At 47.5% G+C, this 15,800-nt stretch overlaps 1 protein-coding gene across 1 annotated transcript in view; it reads left to right on the top strand.

The window, feature by feature from the left end:
* Positions 1-15,800, top strand: part of LOC138265670 (serotransferrin-A-like) — a 478,400-nt gene that overhangs the window by 392,415 nt on the left and 70,185 nt on the right. Inside the window, exon 15 of the mRNA XM_069213586.1 lies at positions 102-286. Within this exon, the coding sequence (XP_069069687.1) occupies positions 102-286 (185 nt within the window). The remainder of the gene's footprint in view (positions 1-101; positions 287-15,800) is intronic.

Here is a 15,800-nt window from a genome sequence, read left to right as displayed (position 1 = left end):
CTCCATAGGATGATGGGTGTGTGTTCTCACACAAACAACCATGATATTCTGTGTGTCACTGTCAAACTTGCAGTTTTAAATGTTTTTTTTTTACTTTGTAGGTAGAAACCCGTCTGCCTGGGCAAAAGGTTTAAAATCTTCTGATTTTGAGTTACTCTGTCGTGATGGCACTCGGGCTGCAGTTAGCAACTACAAACGGTGTAACCTGGCTGAAGTGCCAGCTCATGCTGTGGTGTCACTCCCTGAAAAGAGAGACCTGATTGCACGAATTCTGAATGCCCAGCAGGTCTGTATAGTGACAAGATGATTCCCGAGCTATAGTACATTTACAACATGATAGCAAATGAGTATTGTGACAACTTTAAATTACTGTGAGATACAGTGTGACCGAGCAAGACCTTTACTCTGTGAGTTTCTACGCACTCCTCCAATTAAACAATTTAAAAACTAGCAACATAAGAGGGTGCCCAGTATTAAATTTAAAGCTCCAACTCCATTGTCCCTAAATTCCTATTTGATTTAAAAATACAGTGACTCATGTTTTCAGTGTGAGAAAAACACGTAAACCTTAATTAACTACTTAAGGCAGTAGTGACTGTCACATGGTGATAATACACATTATTAGTAATGTCTCATTGAACACAAAATGATAGATGTAACACTAAATTTTAATGAAATAGGAAAATAACTATTATCACTGAATGATTGATCAGGACATCAACTCTCAGAAGGTAATATCTCTAGACCATAAAAATATAACTAAATTGATAAAATAAGTATATATTTATATTGAAAGGTCAGCAATTTTGAATAATAGTTACACATAATACTGTTCACTCGATCCCACATAGAACTATGCCTCAATAACACTCCAGCCTTTGCCGGTCAAATAACATACATTTCTGTGTATCTAACTAATCACCCTCAAAACGGCTCAGCTCAATACATCATTGTTCTTTTTTATCATTTAATAATTACTTAAGTAAATTTTGTTGTATATCAGGTAGTCATTAATTCACATTTTGTTAATAATACATTAGTGTCATAATAACATTTAACTAAATACAAAATGTAAATCTACATTTAGATATTTTCTTCTTTATTAGCATAGCTTCTAAGTATTTGTTTTTAGTATTACTTAATATTTATGCAATTGTTTTATCTTGTACAATTATCTCATGCAAACACTTCCTAATGACTGTTACCTTATAAAAAAGCTAAGTTGGAAATCATATTTCTAATTATGAGATCACAGTTGCTGCTTCCTTTATTTTGGCTAAATTTAAGCAATATTCAATAGGTATATGGATTGCTCTTCTTCATAATTGGAAAACAATGTCATCCAAGAATTTATTTTATTAGTCACCTATATCCTTTTAACAACACAATTTTACTTTTATTATTATACTAAATGAATTGAAAATGAAGCTAAATAACTGGATTTGTTAATGTATTTTACCAACGAATCCTCTTGTTTTTCCAAGCTGCTCATTTTAAGGGTACTGTATTAAGCCGCTTTCATTTGGCTCCGATTGTGAATGCCTCAATAATGAACTATTCTGAGGGGGCGCCAGAGAGCTCGCTCCAAGTTGGCAACTCCTTGAAACTGCTCAGAGAACCAGAGATAATATCCTACATAAATATCCTTATGCAACATTGTTAGAAATGGGATCTTTGTTTGGCATTCAGGTTAGCCCCTGTCCAAGCAAGGACCCCCACTCTAATCAGGGTAAGTCACACACAATCCAAATTATCCTGTGCCCACCCTCTGGTAGCTTGGCACTGAGCAGTCAGGCTTAACTTAGAAGGCAATGTGTAACGTATTTGTGGAATAAATCATGCAATATGCAGTAAATCATGCAATAACACAGTATAGCACCACAAAATACACCACACAGTGTTTAGAAAAATATATAATATTTATCTGGATAAATGCAGGTCAAAACGAATAAGATGCAATAAGTATATGTTGAAAATATCACTGTAGAAATGATATAAAGTCTCTTTAGTATCTTAAAAGCAACAAATGTCTCTTGCAAGCACAAAGTACCTGGTTTGCGTTCAAAATCTCTGCAAGGAACCGCAGAGGAGGAGATGCGTGGAAAATAGGGAGGTGTGCGTCGATTTCTCAGGCTGCACACAGCGATGCATCATTTGTTTTTCACGCGGGGAAGCATTTGCATCGATTTCCGGCACGCGGTCTTGGATCCTCTTCGGGTTGCGGGGTTTTCGGACGCCCCGGGGACGATATGTTGAAATCCGGTGCTTGCAGGAGGAAGTTACAGGGGCTGCGCCGATCTGTTGGGCGTTTTACTGCACAGCAGGTGCTGTGCCGATTCCACTCAGGAAGTCAACCTGCGTCGTCCCGGCTTGGCTTTGCGTTGATCCAGTGGGCCATGCATCAAATTTCTGGTCGCTACGCTGGCGCTGCGTCGATCTTCTCCTTGCGGTCGGGCTGCGTCATTCTGGTTCGGCGTGTGGTGAATTTTTCACTACAATGCAGGCTGTGCGTCATTTTCTGCAGGCTGTGCATCGATTTCCACTGCACAGGGAGTTCTTCTTGCAGGAATGAAATCTTTTTGGTCCTGAGACTTCAGGGAACAGGAGGCAAGCTCTATCCAAGCCCTTGGAGAGCACTTCTTCAGCACAGCCAGAGAGCAGCAAGGCAGCAGGGCAACAGCAAGGCAGCAGTCCTTCATACAAAGCAGTCAGGTGAGTCCTTTGGGCAGCCAGGCAGTTCCTCTTGGCAGGTTGAAGGTTCTGGTTCAGGTTTTTCTCCAGGAAGTGTCTTGATGAAGTAGAGTGTCTACCTCAAAAGTGTCTGAGTTGGTAGGGTCAGAGACCCTGTTTAAATACCCAAATGTGCCTTTGAAGTGGAAGAGACTTCAAAGAGTGACTTATAAGTGCACAAGGTCCCCTTTCAGTTCCATCCTGTCTGCCAGGGTCCCAGTAGAGGGTGTGGCAGTCCTTTGTGTGAGGGCAGGCTACTTTCCTTTGACATGTAAGTGTCAGGCCCTCCAACCTCCCAGCCCAGGAAGACCCATTCAATGTGCAGATGTATGCAAGTGTGACTGAGCATCCTGTGTTTGGGGTTGTCTGAGTGAATGCACAAGGGAGCTGTTAACTAAACCTAGCCAGACGTGGATTTGAAGGCACAGAAGGATTTGAGTGTAGAGAAATGCTCATTTTCTAAAAGTAGCATTTCTAAAACAGCAATATAAAATCCAACTTTACCATTAAGCAGGATTTTGTATCACCATTCTGGCCATACTAAATATTACCTGGGTACTCCTTTCAGATCAGGATCTACCCCTCAAACAGTAAATGAGGATAGCCCTAAGGGAAACATCCTTTTTCACGACTTTTTTTTAATGAAAGTCGTGGTTAACGAAAGCGCAACAACGCTTTTTTAACCACGACTCCGGTTTTTTGTGCCTTAACTACGTATGTTCTGAACAACGAACATGCGTGGTTAAGGTACAAAGAAGGGAGTTGGCGAAGGTAAGTGGTGGGTTTAGGTTTTGGGGAGTGGGTGGGGGGTCAGGGGGTTTTAGGTTTTGGGGTTGTGTTGGGGGGGTGGGGCGTTTTTGGTTTTGGGGAGTGGGTGGGGGGTCAGGGGGTTTTAGGTTTTGGGGTGGGGTTGGGGGGGTGGGGCGTTTTTGGTTTTGGGGAGTGGGTGGGGGGTCAAGGGGTTTTAGGTTTTAGGGTGGGGTTGGGGCGTTTTTGGTTTTGGGGAGTGGGTGGGGGGTCAGGGGGTTTTAGGTTTTGGGGTGGGGTTGGGGGGGTGGGGCGTTTTTGGTTTTCGGGAGTGGGTGGGGGGTCAGGGGGTTTTAGGTTTTGGGGTGGGGTGGGGGGGTGGGGCGTTTTTGGTTTTGGGGAGTGGGTGGGGGGTCAGGGGGTTTTAGGTTTTGGGGTGAGGTTGGGGGGGTGGGGCGTTTTTGGTTTTGGGGAGTGGGTGGGGGGTCAGGGGGTTTTAGGTTTTGGGGTGGGGTTGGGGGGTGGGGCGTTTTTGGTTTTGGGGAGTGGGTGGGGGGTCAGGGGGTTTTAGGTTTTGGGGTGGGGTTGGGGGGGTGGGGCGTTTTTGGTTTTGGGGAGTGGGTGGGAGGTCAGGGGGTTTTAGGTTTTGGGGTGGGGTGGGGGGGTGGGGTGAGGGATGTAGGGTGAATGGTGCCTATTGCTAATGATTTTATCAGGAATGCCTTTACAACGAAATATCGTTGTTGAGGCATTCGTGGTAAAATCATTAGTAGTAGCAACGAGGTCGGTGTTCCGACCTCGTTGTTAAGGCAGTAGTTGTTTTTGAAGTCGTTGTTTTGTCGTACAATCTAGCCATAATGCTATCCTATGAAAGGAGCAGGCCTCACAGCAGTGTAAAATGAATTTAAGAAAGAGTTTTACACAACCAGGACATATAGAACACACATGTTCATGTCCTGCCTTTTACCTAAATAGCACCCTGCCCTATGGGCTACCTAGGGCCTACCTTAGGGGTGTCTTATATGCAGAAAAAGGAGAGTTTAAGGCTTTGCAAGTACTTTTAAATGCCAAGTCGAATTGGCAGTGAAACTGCACACACAGGCACTGCAGTGGCAGGCCTGAGACATGGTTAGGGGGATACTTATGTGGGTGGCACAATCAGTGCTGCAGCCCACTAGTAACATTTAATTTACAGGCCCTGGGCACATGTTGTGCACTTAACTAGGGACGTACAAGTAAATTAAATAAGCCAATTGGGTATGAGCCAATGTCACCATGTTTTAAGGAGAGAACATATGCACTTTATCACTGATTATCAGTGGTAAAGTGTTCAGAATCCTAAAGCCAGCAAAAATGAGGTTAGAAAAATAGGAAGAGAAAGGCAAAAGGTTTGGGGGTGATCCTGCACAAAGGCCATTTCCAACATATCCCCCTTCCATCCTAAAGCCAGGGTAGGCTAATCAACACTCTGATGGACTTCCCTGCTTGAGGCGATAGAACATGGACAATGGCCCACTACTGCAGGGGCACTTGCCAGTTCTACGCCTTTCTGACTCAGTAAGGCTCCTCTGTCTATACTGTCGGGGGTCAGTGAACTGACCCATGGGGAACCCTTCTCCTCACCCGAGGACCCCATCTGTGAAGCTGCTAACTTTAATTTGCTCACAGATGCATCCCAGTATGCAGACGTTACCACTATGGCCAACAAAGTGATGTGGCCCGTTCCGTTCCTTGGGTCTGACTTCTGTCCCCAACCCAGGGAAAATTTGGTCCACAAGGACAGTAACCAACAGACGCCACTGACAGCTGTCAGTGTCCGGAGCCAGGCCCCAGACCATCCACTGCTAAGTGAAGGCCCTGCGTGGGGCCTTTGGGTGAGCTTCTCCTCCAGCCTGGGGGCTGGCAGGGAGCTCCCAAGGGGCTCCTGAGGCATCTCAGAATTGGGGGCAGTAGCCCCAGGGGTCTTGCACCCCTTCTCCATTCTTGCCAGTTCAGGGGTGGGTCCCTGATACTGGTCACTCAGCCCAGGGTCTGTATCCTGAGGCTGAACAGGAGACAAGGGTGAGTCCTTTCTCACCTTGCCTCCATATCTGGGCTCACGTACCCTCCTCCGGGGAGTGGTACTGCCAGACAGCTAAACTGTCAGGGCACCCTTAGGGATCAACCCTCTCAGTTCTCCTGACACTAGGGGTAACTCATTCCCCAGAATGCAGTCAATGGGCAGCTAAGGACTAACTATGACCCGCCTATGGGTCACCTCCTGTAGGAAGTTGGCTCTGTATGTACTATTTCAAAGTAAGAAATAGTGTGCACAGAGTCCAAGGGTTTCCCTTAGAGGTAAGATAGTGGCAACATTAGATAATTCTAATGCTCTATTTTGTGGTAGTGTGGTCGAGCAGTAGGCTTATCAGAGGGTAGTGTTAAGCATTTGTTGTACACACACAGGCAATAAATGAGGAACACACACTCAAAGACTTACTCCAGGCCAATAGATCTTTATATAGAAAAATATATTTTCTTTGTTTATTTTAAGAACCACAGGTTCAAGATTTGAAGTAAACACATAAAATGCAAGGTACTTCACACAGGTAAGTTAGGAACTTTGAATAAAAGCAATATCATATACAGTCTTTGTTAAAATGGCAATAAGCTATTTTAAAAGTGGACACAGTGCAAAAATCAACGGTTCCTGGGGGAGGCAAGTAAAGGTTAGATTGTGAGGTAAGACATTTACAAGTCTCAGTTCCTGGGCATAGGCAGCCCAGCGTTGGGGGTTCAAGGCAACCCCAAAGTTACCACACCAGCAGCTCAGGGCCAGTCAGGTGCAGAGGTCAAAAAGGTGCCCAAAACACAAAGGCGCCTAGGGAGAACAGGGGCGCTCCGGTTCTAGTCTGCCAGCAGGTAAGTACCCGCGTCCTCGGGGGCAGACCAGCGGGGTTTTGTAGAGCACTGGTGTGGACACAAGTAGGCACACAACACACACCCTCAGCGGCACAGGGGCAGCCGGGTACAGTGTGCAAAGCAGGCGTCGGGTTTTAGATAGGTTTCAATGGAGGGACCTGGGGGTCACTCTAGCGGTGCAGGCAGGCACAGGGGGGCTTCTCGGGACAGCCTCCATCTGGGCTAGGCAGAGGGTCCCCTGGGAGTCACTCCTGCACTGAGGTTTGCTTCATTCTGGTCCTGGGGGCTGCGGGTGCAGTGCTTGTTCCAGGCGTCAGGTCCCTTGTTACAGGCAGTTGCGGTCAGGGGGAGCCTCTGGATTCTCTCTGCAGGAGTCGCTGTGGGGGTCCAGGGGGTCGTCTCGGGCTACTCACGGGGTCGCAGTCACCGGGGAGTCCTCCCTGTGGTGTTGGTTCTCTGGATCTCGAGCCGAGGGCGTCGGTGCAGAGTGTGATGTCTCACGCTTCCGCCAGGAAGAGTGAGTTCTTTGGAAGTTGCTTCTTTGTTGCAAAGATGTAGCTGTTTTTGAGCAGAGCCACTGCTCACGGGAGTTTCTTGGTCCTGGGGGTCAGGGCAGTCCTCTGAGGCTTCAGAGGTCGCTGGTCCCTGTTGGATGCATCGCTGGTTGCAGGTTTTCGACTCTGGAGAAAGGCCGGTAGGGCTGGGGCCAAAGCAGTTGTCTTCATCCGTCATGTCTGCAGGCTTGTAGGTCAGCAGACCTTCTTTGTAGTTCAGGTTGCAGGAATCTGATTTCCTGGGTTCTGGGGTGCCCCTAAATACTAGATTTAGGGGTGTGTTTAGGTCCTGGAGGGCAGTAGCCAATGGCTACTGTCCTGGAGGGTGGCTACACCCTCTTTGTGCCTCCTCCCTGTGGGGAGGGGGGCACATCCCTAATCCTATTGGGGAATCCTCCAAAACTAAGATGGAGGATTTCTAAAGGCAGGGGTCACCTCAGCTCAGGGCACCTTAGGGGCTGTCCTGACTGGTGGGTGACTCCTCCTTGTTTTCCTAATTACCTCCTCCAGCCTTGCCGCCAAAAGTGGGGGCAGTGGCCAGAGGGGCGGGCATCTCCACTAGCTAGGATGTGCTGTAACAAAGGGGGGCCTTTGAGGCTCACCGCCAGGTGTCACAGTTCCTGCAGGGGGAGGTGTGAAGTACCTCCACCCAGTGCAGGCTTTGTTCCTGGCCACAGAGTGACAAAGGCACTCTCCCCATGTGGCCAGCAACTCGTCTGGTTGTGGCAGGCTGGCAGAAACTGGTAAGCCACACACTAGAAGTCGGGTTGGTTTTCAGGGGGCATCTCTAAGATGCCCTATGGGTGCATGTTACAATAAATTGCACACTGGCATTGGTGTGCATTTATTGTAATGAGAAGTTTGATACCAAACTTCCCAGATTTCAGTGTAGCCATGATGGAACTGTGATGTTTTTGTTTGACAAACTCCCAGATCATATACTCTTATGGCTACCCTGCACTTACAATGTCTAAGGTTTTGCTTAGACACTGTAGGGGCATAGTGCTCATGCACATATGCCCTCACCGGTAGTATAGTGCACCCTGCCTAAGGGCTGTAAGGCCTGCTAGAGGGGTGACTTACCTATGCCACAGGCAGTGTGAGGTTGGCATGGCACTCTGAGGGGAGTGACATGTCGACTTAGTAATTTTCTCCCCACCAGCACACACAAGCTGTAACGCAGTGTGCATGTGCTGAGTGGGGGGTCCCCAGGGTGGCATAAGACATGCTGCAGCCCTTAGAGACCTTCCCTTGCATCAGGGCCCCTGGTACTAGGGGTACCAGTTACAAAGGACTTATCTGAGTGCCAGGGCTGTGCCAATTGTGGAAGCAAAGGTACAGTTTAGGGAAAGAACACTGGTGATGGGGCCTGGTTAGCAGGGTCCCAGCACACTTTCAATCAAAACAGCATCAGCAAAGGCAAAAAGTTAGAGGGTAACCATGCCAAGGAGGCATTTCCTTACACCTCCCCAACCCACTCTAGGGACACCATGGCCCTGGGCAGAAGAAATTCTCCCCAACGGCTGGAGTCACTCTGCACACCTGGCCAGTGTACTGCTCTGGTGAAACTAATCTCTCCACCATCATGGTAAGACTAGCCCTTGTGTTCCTCAGACCAGTGACAGGGGCCCCATTCACTCCCACCCAGTGGAAGTGACGACTACCACCCTCAGGGATCACCAGCTTACCCTCTTAGTCCACCTCCCAACTGAAGGAGATGAAGGCATGGTCTACGACCTACCCATGGGGACTACTTCCCCTAAGGCCACATTGGCCACTCCTGTAGAGGTCCCACCAGTGGATGATTTCTTTGGACAGACAGAGTCCTCTTTCCTGTGTCCTTGCTGGGAACACTCAAAGCAGTGGGGTTGGGAATGGGATGCTTTGGGCCACCACCCACCAGAACTACCACCCTGTTTCTCAGATGGGGCATGGGAACCCTTTCCTACCCCCTTATCTGGGACTTGTCTGGGTCATCTGTAACCTCCCCCTCACTCTGTTGGGGGGAACCAGAACCACCCTTTTGGGGGCACTCCCAGGTACCTTTTTGGACACTCTTGAGCTAGTCCAGAGGTCCGCCTCCTCAGCAAGCTTTCTAGGATCAGTCAGCTTACTGTCAACCAGGTGCTGGCCCAACTCTGTAAAACAAAGACTGAGCATATGTTCTCTCAGAATTAAATTAAATAACCCTGTGTAATCATTTACTTTGCTGCCCCGCACCCATCCATTCAGTGCCTTACCAGAGAAATCAAAACAGTCTACCCAAGTTTGTGTGGGGAGTTTGGTGCTGCCCCTGAACCTCTGACGGTATTTCTCAGGAGTCAGCCCAAACCTGGCAAGTAAAGAGGCTTTCATGGGTGCATATATGTTTTCAGGGATCCAGTGTAAGAAGAGTGTCCCTCCCTACAGCTGGTACATGCCACCACAAGGCCGCCCCCCCATTGCTCTTCAGGAACCCCATGAGCCCTTAGTGCAACTTCATAAGCAGCCAGCCACTTATCAATGTCATCTCCCACCACATAACTGGGCACAACACTTTTGGGTATACAAACCTTTTTCTCCCCAACAGGTCCTGCATGTATGCTGCCACCATCACTGCAGGACTCAGACAGCCTTGCCTTGATATCCAGCTCCTAGAGACTACGTTCATGAGCCAACAAAGGTTTTTTTTCAGCCAATTCTCTCTCAGCTGCAGCTTCAGCTCTCTCAGCCTCTTTGGCATCTCTCTCTGCCCTCCTTTCCTCCTGTTGAGCTTCAATTTTTAACCTTGCCATTTGTAATTGGAATTCTCTCTCCTCTCTCCTTTCCTCTGCAGTCAGGCCACAGTCAGAGACACTGCTCCCTGGTTTGGCAGGGGGCACAATCACAGTGGTAACATCCTTCACTAATGGCAAAAAATCCTTTGAGGGGCCATCCTCTGGACCCTCCTCTTCAACCTTCTCATCAGAATGGGCTTCTGCCCAGGCCCTCAGCGTCTTTTGGTATTCCTCCTTTCTGGAGGCACCCTGGGTAAGTACTCCCTTCCCCTTGCAGAATCCCTTCAGCTGGTTAACAGTATATGTCTCTAGCTTGGCTAGGTCAAAATCTTCAGCTCCTGCTTCAGACCCAGTCAGAGACATGTTGAATGAGAATTTTAGTTAAAAGTGTCAGGCAGAAAACGAAATTGCAGAAAAAGGTAAAAAAACAAGTTGACCTTCAACTGTGGGTAGGTAGTGAACACATAGCTACTGTATCACACTGCACAAATACAAGTCCTATCCTCACCGCTGATCTCCAATGTTAGAAATGGGTCTATGGTTGGCAGTCAGGTTACCCCCTGTCCAAGCAAGGACCCTCACTCTAGTCAGGGTAAGGCACACACAATCCAAATTATCCTGTGCCCAACCTTTGGTAGCTTGGCACTGAGCAGTCAGGCTTAACTTAGAAGGCAATGTGTCAAGTATTTGTGCAATAAATAATGCAATAACACAGTATAGCACCACAAAAATACACCACACAGTGTTTAGAAAAATATATAATATTTATCTGGATAAATGCAGGTCAAAACAAATAAGATGCAATAAGTATATGTTTAAAATATCACTGTAGAAATGATATAAAGTGTCTTTAGTCTCTTAAAAGCAACAAATGTCTCTTGCAGGCGCAAAGTACCTGGTTTGCGTTCAAAATCTCCGCGAGGAACCGCAGAGGAGGAGATGCGTGGAAAACAGGGTGGTGTGTGGCAATTTCTTGTTTATTTTCCACCCAGGGAAGGCTTTGCATCAATTTCTGGTGCTCGGTCTTGGATCCTCTTCTAGTTGCCGGGTTTTCGGATGCCCCGGGGGATGATACTTTGAAATCCGGCACTTGCAGGATGAAGTCACAGGGGCTGCGTCGATCTGGTGGGCGTTGCGTGGAAATTTCTACTGCATAGCAGGCGCTGCGTCCATTCCTCTCTGGAAGTCGGGCTGCGTCGTTCTAGCTCAGCTTTGCGTCGATCTAATGGGCTGTGAGTCGAATTTCCAGGCGTGACGCTGGTGCTGCGTTGATCTTCTCCTCGCGGTCGGGCTGCGTTGTTCTGGTTCGGCGTGCGATTAACTTTTCACCACGATGCAGGCTGTGCATTGTTTTCTGCAGGCTGTGCGTCGATTTCCACCGCACAGGGAGTTCATCTTGCAGGAATGAAGTCTTTTTGGTCCTGAGACTTCAGGGAACAGGAGGCAAGCTCTATCCAAGCCCTTGGAGAGCACTTCTTCAGCACAGCCAGAGAGCAGCAAGGCAGCAGGACAACAGCAAGTCAGCCGTCCTTCTCAGAAGGCAGTCAGGTGAGTTCTTTGGGCAACCAGGCACTTCCTCTTGGCAGGTTGCAGGTTCTGGTTCAGGTTTTTCTCCAGGAAGTGTCTTGATGAAGTAGAATGTCTACCTCAAAAGTGTCTGAGTTGGTAGGGTCAGAGACCCTATTTAAATACCCAAATGTGCTTTTGAAGTGGGGGAGACTTCAAAGACTGGCTTAGAAGTGCACAAGGTCCCCTTTCAGTTCCATCCTGTCTGCCAGGGTCCCAGTAGAGGGTGTGGCAGTCCTTTGTGTGAGGGCAGGCTACTGTCCTTTGACATGTAAGTGTCAGGCCCTCCACCCTCCCAGCCCAGGAAGACCCAATCATTATGCAGTTGTATGCAAGTGTGACTGAGCATACTGTGTTTGGGGTTGTCTGAGTGAATGCACGAGGGAGCTGTCAACTAAACCTAGCCAGACGTGGATTGGAAGGCACAGAAGCATTTAAGTGTAGAGAAATGCTTACTTTCTAAAATTAGCATTTCTAAAATAGTTATATAAAATCCAACTTCACAATTAATCAGGATTTTGTATCACCAATCTGGCCATACTAAATATAACCTGGCTACTCCTTTCAGGCCAGGATCTACCACTCAAACAGTGTATGAGGGTAGCCCTAATGCTATCCTATGAAAGGAGCAGGCCTCACAGCAGTGTAAAATAAACTTAAGAGTTTTACACTGCCAGGACATAGAGAACACTTATGTTAATGTCCTGCCTTTTACCTATATAGCACCCTGCCCTATGGGCTACCTAGGGCCTACCTTAGGGTGCCTTATATGTGGGAAAAGGGGAGTTTAAGGCTTGGCAAGTACTTTTAAATGCCAAGTCGAATTGGCAGTGAAACTGCACACATAGACACTGCAGTGGCAGGCCTGAGACATGGTTAGGGGGGTACTTATGTGGGTGACACAACCAGTGCTGCAGCCCACTAGTAGCATTTAATTTACAGGCCCTGGGCACATGTAGTGCATTTAACTAGGGACTTACAAGTAAATTAAATAAGCCAATTGGGTATGAGCCAATGTCACCATGTTTTAAGGAGAGAGCATATGTACTTTAGCACTGATTAGCAGTGGTAAAGTGTGCAGAATCCCAAAGGCAGCAAAAATGAGGTCAGAAAAATAGGAGGAGGAAGGCAAAACGTTTAGGGGTGACCCTGCTGAAAGGCCATTTCCAACAACCATCTTGCTGTCACATGTACTACGACTGACCTTATCAGTGAACCATTGGGGAAGCCCATAGTGTCACCGGTAAGCTCTGGAATGCAGCAGCCATTGTGAAAATGAAGGTAGAACAGCCGCACCCTGGCCTGCATGGATCCATCTGAGAGGAGCTGCAGGATGTGCGGGCCAGAGTGTGCATCAGCGACGCAGAGCATGCCCATGCTTGCAGTCTCCTTGAGAGCCAGCGTACAGCTACTACATGGCAGGAGAGAAGTGGATGGGGCTGCAACGCCGGCCAAGTCTCACACTCCATTGGTGCTTCATGTGCACAGCAGCAAATGGATCCAGGACACCTGAGATGTACCTCATGAGGGAGAAGATGGCACACGGCTGCTGCCATGCAAAAACCCTGCCTAACTAAGTCAGTCACAGTGGGCTAGCGATATTGCCCTATGGGGAATCTAAATAGGCAGTGGGGAAGACCCAGGTGCATATTTGGAGCACTGGATGGGGTCAGGGGGAGCCTGGATGATTCGCACTTACTTTTATGACTGTGGCTGGGTTGACTGAACCAAAGGGCCCAAATAGGATGCACATAAACCGTGGAGAGCTCTGGTGGTTACCCCAGCCCCTCAAGAGCTCCCCAGCACACACTTGCCTCCTTTGACCCTGAGAAATTGCTGTGTGCCAGACGGCCCCTTATGCTGTGGAGCAAGTACAAAACTTGTCATCTTAGATGCTATCGCAGCTACAACACTGCAGACCTCTCTTGGCTATGGCACAACTACCTCAGGGTGCAACTTCTCTCATCGTGGGCAAATCAGATAAGCTATCCCGCCTGAGCATTGAGGCTGGCAAAAGCCATAGGCAGAAACAGGAATCCGTTCAGTAGGATGTGGTGGATGGGGATGAGGGGAGGGACTCACTTTCTTCACATAAGGTCACCACACTATTGCAAGAGTTGAAAACCATCTTATCAACGATTGACTCCTAAATAGACTCACTTACCCCACTGATTAGGTGCTATGAAGGAATGTCTTGATTGCCAACATGAACATCTACATATGACAGAATACAGAATCTCAGATGTGGATGATGATTCAGCACAGTACAGCACAATGTTAATGGAGAGGGCTTCCAGAATGGAAATGATCAAACTAAAAACATGAGCCCTGGATGCGCGCTGATGCAGGAGTAACATTGGAATCCTTTGTGTGGCCAAATCGATGGCAGGGGACAAATGAAAGACTACAGAGGAAATGTCCTCTGAGACATTTTTGGCACAGATACACACATGAAGGTGCTGGTGAGAGCGTACCAGGTGCTAACCCCAGTCAAATCCCTGGATCAATACCGCACCCTATCATTGTGAAACTCCTAAACTATAGGGACACTCTACTGAGACTTGAACGAGAAAAGCATAATATTCAGTATGACGGTATGGCTCTGTAATTTATCCTGGACTTCACTCAGAACATACAAGATGCTCCATGGAAATTCGCCTCAGTTAAGAAAAAGCTACAAGTCATGGAGATCTAGTACACAATGTTGTACCCGACCAGACTCCTATTCTCCCTGAAGAGTAAAACCCTGATCTTTTCTGACCCTACAACAAATACAAGGACAGGGTTATCTCTTCTTCTGAATGAAGGGATGTACCAGAACACATAATGGACGATGTTGCATGATCAACATGGTCTTACATCTTTGAAGTTTAATATGGACTGAACCTGTTACTGAAACTCATCAAATGACGTTTGCATTACCTTCCTGTCTCTCGCTTCATGAGTGGACTTCAGACCTGCACCAATATGACATATTATTTTCCACTCACAGGCTCTCCACCTGACGACACTGGGCAATTGTGGCCCAATGTGGGATGGGCTGGAGGGGTAGGGTTGTTAACAGTTCTTTTGAAGCATGTCCAGCACTCATACTAGACTGGGCAAGCCTGGTGGAGAATACTACTTATTCAACGTCACTACACATGATACCTTGACTGGGATCAGTTCTGTAGCAAGCTCTACTCACTATTACCATAAAATGTATGTCGTGGAACTTTAGAGAACTAGGCAACCTGAAGAAATGTCACTGGAGTCTAGCTTATCTATGACAACACTACATGGATGTAGTGCTGCTTCAGGAAACACGCTTATCGACACGCAAAAATAGTACTCCAGTGATATCCTGGAGAGCTTCTACAAACATCTTTACAGTTCCAGATCCGAGGAGTCTGAAAAGGGACATCCACACATATCTTGATGCTGCACAATTAGCATGGTTGGAACCTGACCAATGTGCCTCACTCTTTCAGCCGATCACAGTTGAGAAAATATGCAGTGTTATTACCTGCTTAAAAATGGTAGTACTGCTTGAATTTATGGCCTTCCTGCTGAATTTCATAAAGCATTTCCAGAAGATCTGATGCCAGTGTTGCTGGCTGTATATGAGAAGGAGTTTCTGAAAGCCAAAGTCCCTGACACGATGGATGAAGCCATTGTCATCAAACTCCTCAAAACCGAAAAGCCAACTGACAGAAAGGTTGCTTATATTCCTCCCCATCCCTCATTAATGTAGACAGCAAAATACTTATAAAACTCCTGGCCAATAGGCTTTTACCACAGATGCCTGCCCTGGTGCACCCAGATCAGTCAGTTTATCTCAGGTCACTTCACGACAGATAATCTAAGCACATCTGTTGTAGTCACAAACTAATTAGACCCAGGGCTGGAGGTGGTTGCCAGTTGGCTAGTTGTGTAACATTAGCCTCTGCAGCCCCTGCAGTGTGGGGGGGCCCGAGCTCCAGGGGATCCCCTCAGCACAGAACACAGACTGGGTGTAGGCCCTGGCCAGAGAACTACTATCTAGGTCCAGGGTGGGGGCCTCCATCTACTTTGTAGGGGGGGCTCACGATTTGTTACATAACTGGTGGTGGTGACATTCCTAGACTCTGAAAAGGTGTTTGATTCGATCCAGTGGCCTTTTTCTGTTCATAGTGTTGGAGAGAATGGGTGTAGGGAGGGCTTTCCTACAGTCAATCAAATTATCTATAGCTCCCCATTGCCAGAGTAAAGATTAACAACCTGTTATCACCCCCCATTTGGGATCAGCAGTGGAAGAGGCAAGCGTGTCTAATATTCCTGCTACTATTTGCCATTGTTATGGAGCCCCTAGCTTGCCTCCTAAGAGAACGGCACGATCATTGGTGAATCTAATTCGATAGACAAAATGTCCTCCGATCAATGTGTGTGGATGACATCTTCTTTCTGATCGAGAAACTGACTTACAACTTACATCCTTTTATATGTGAGGTGGTAGCATATGGACGAAGCTCAGGGTTACAAGTAAACTGGAAGAAGTCCATACTGATGGCACTCAGAGATGCCAGAA

The sequence above is a fragment of the Pleurodeles waltl genome, chromosome 11, assembly GCF_031143425.1.
Source record: "Pleurodeles waltl isolate 20211129_DDA chromosome 11, aPleWal1.hap1.20221129, whole genome shotgun sequence".
NCBI lineage: Eukaryota > Metazoa > Chordata > Amphibia > Caudata > Salamandridae > Pleurodeles > Pleurodeles waltl.
The sequence above is the reverse complement of the archived record's forward strand: the minus strand, read 5'-3'. Positions and strand labels throughout refer to the sequence as shown.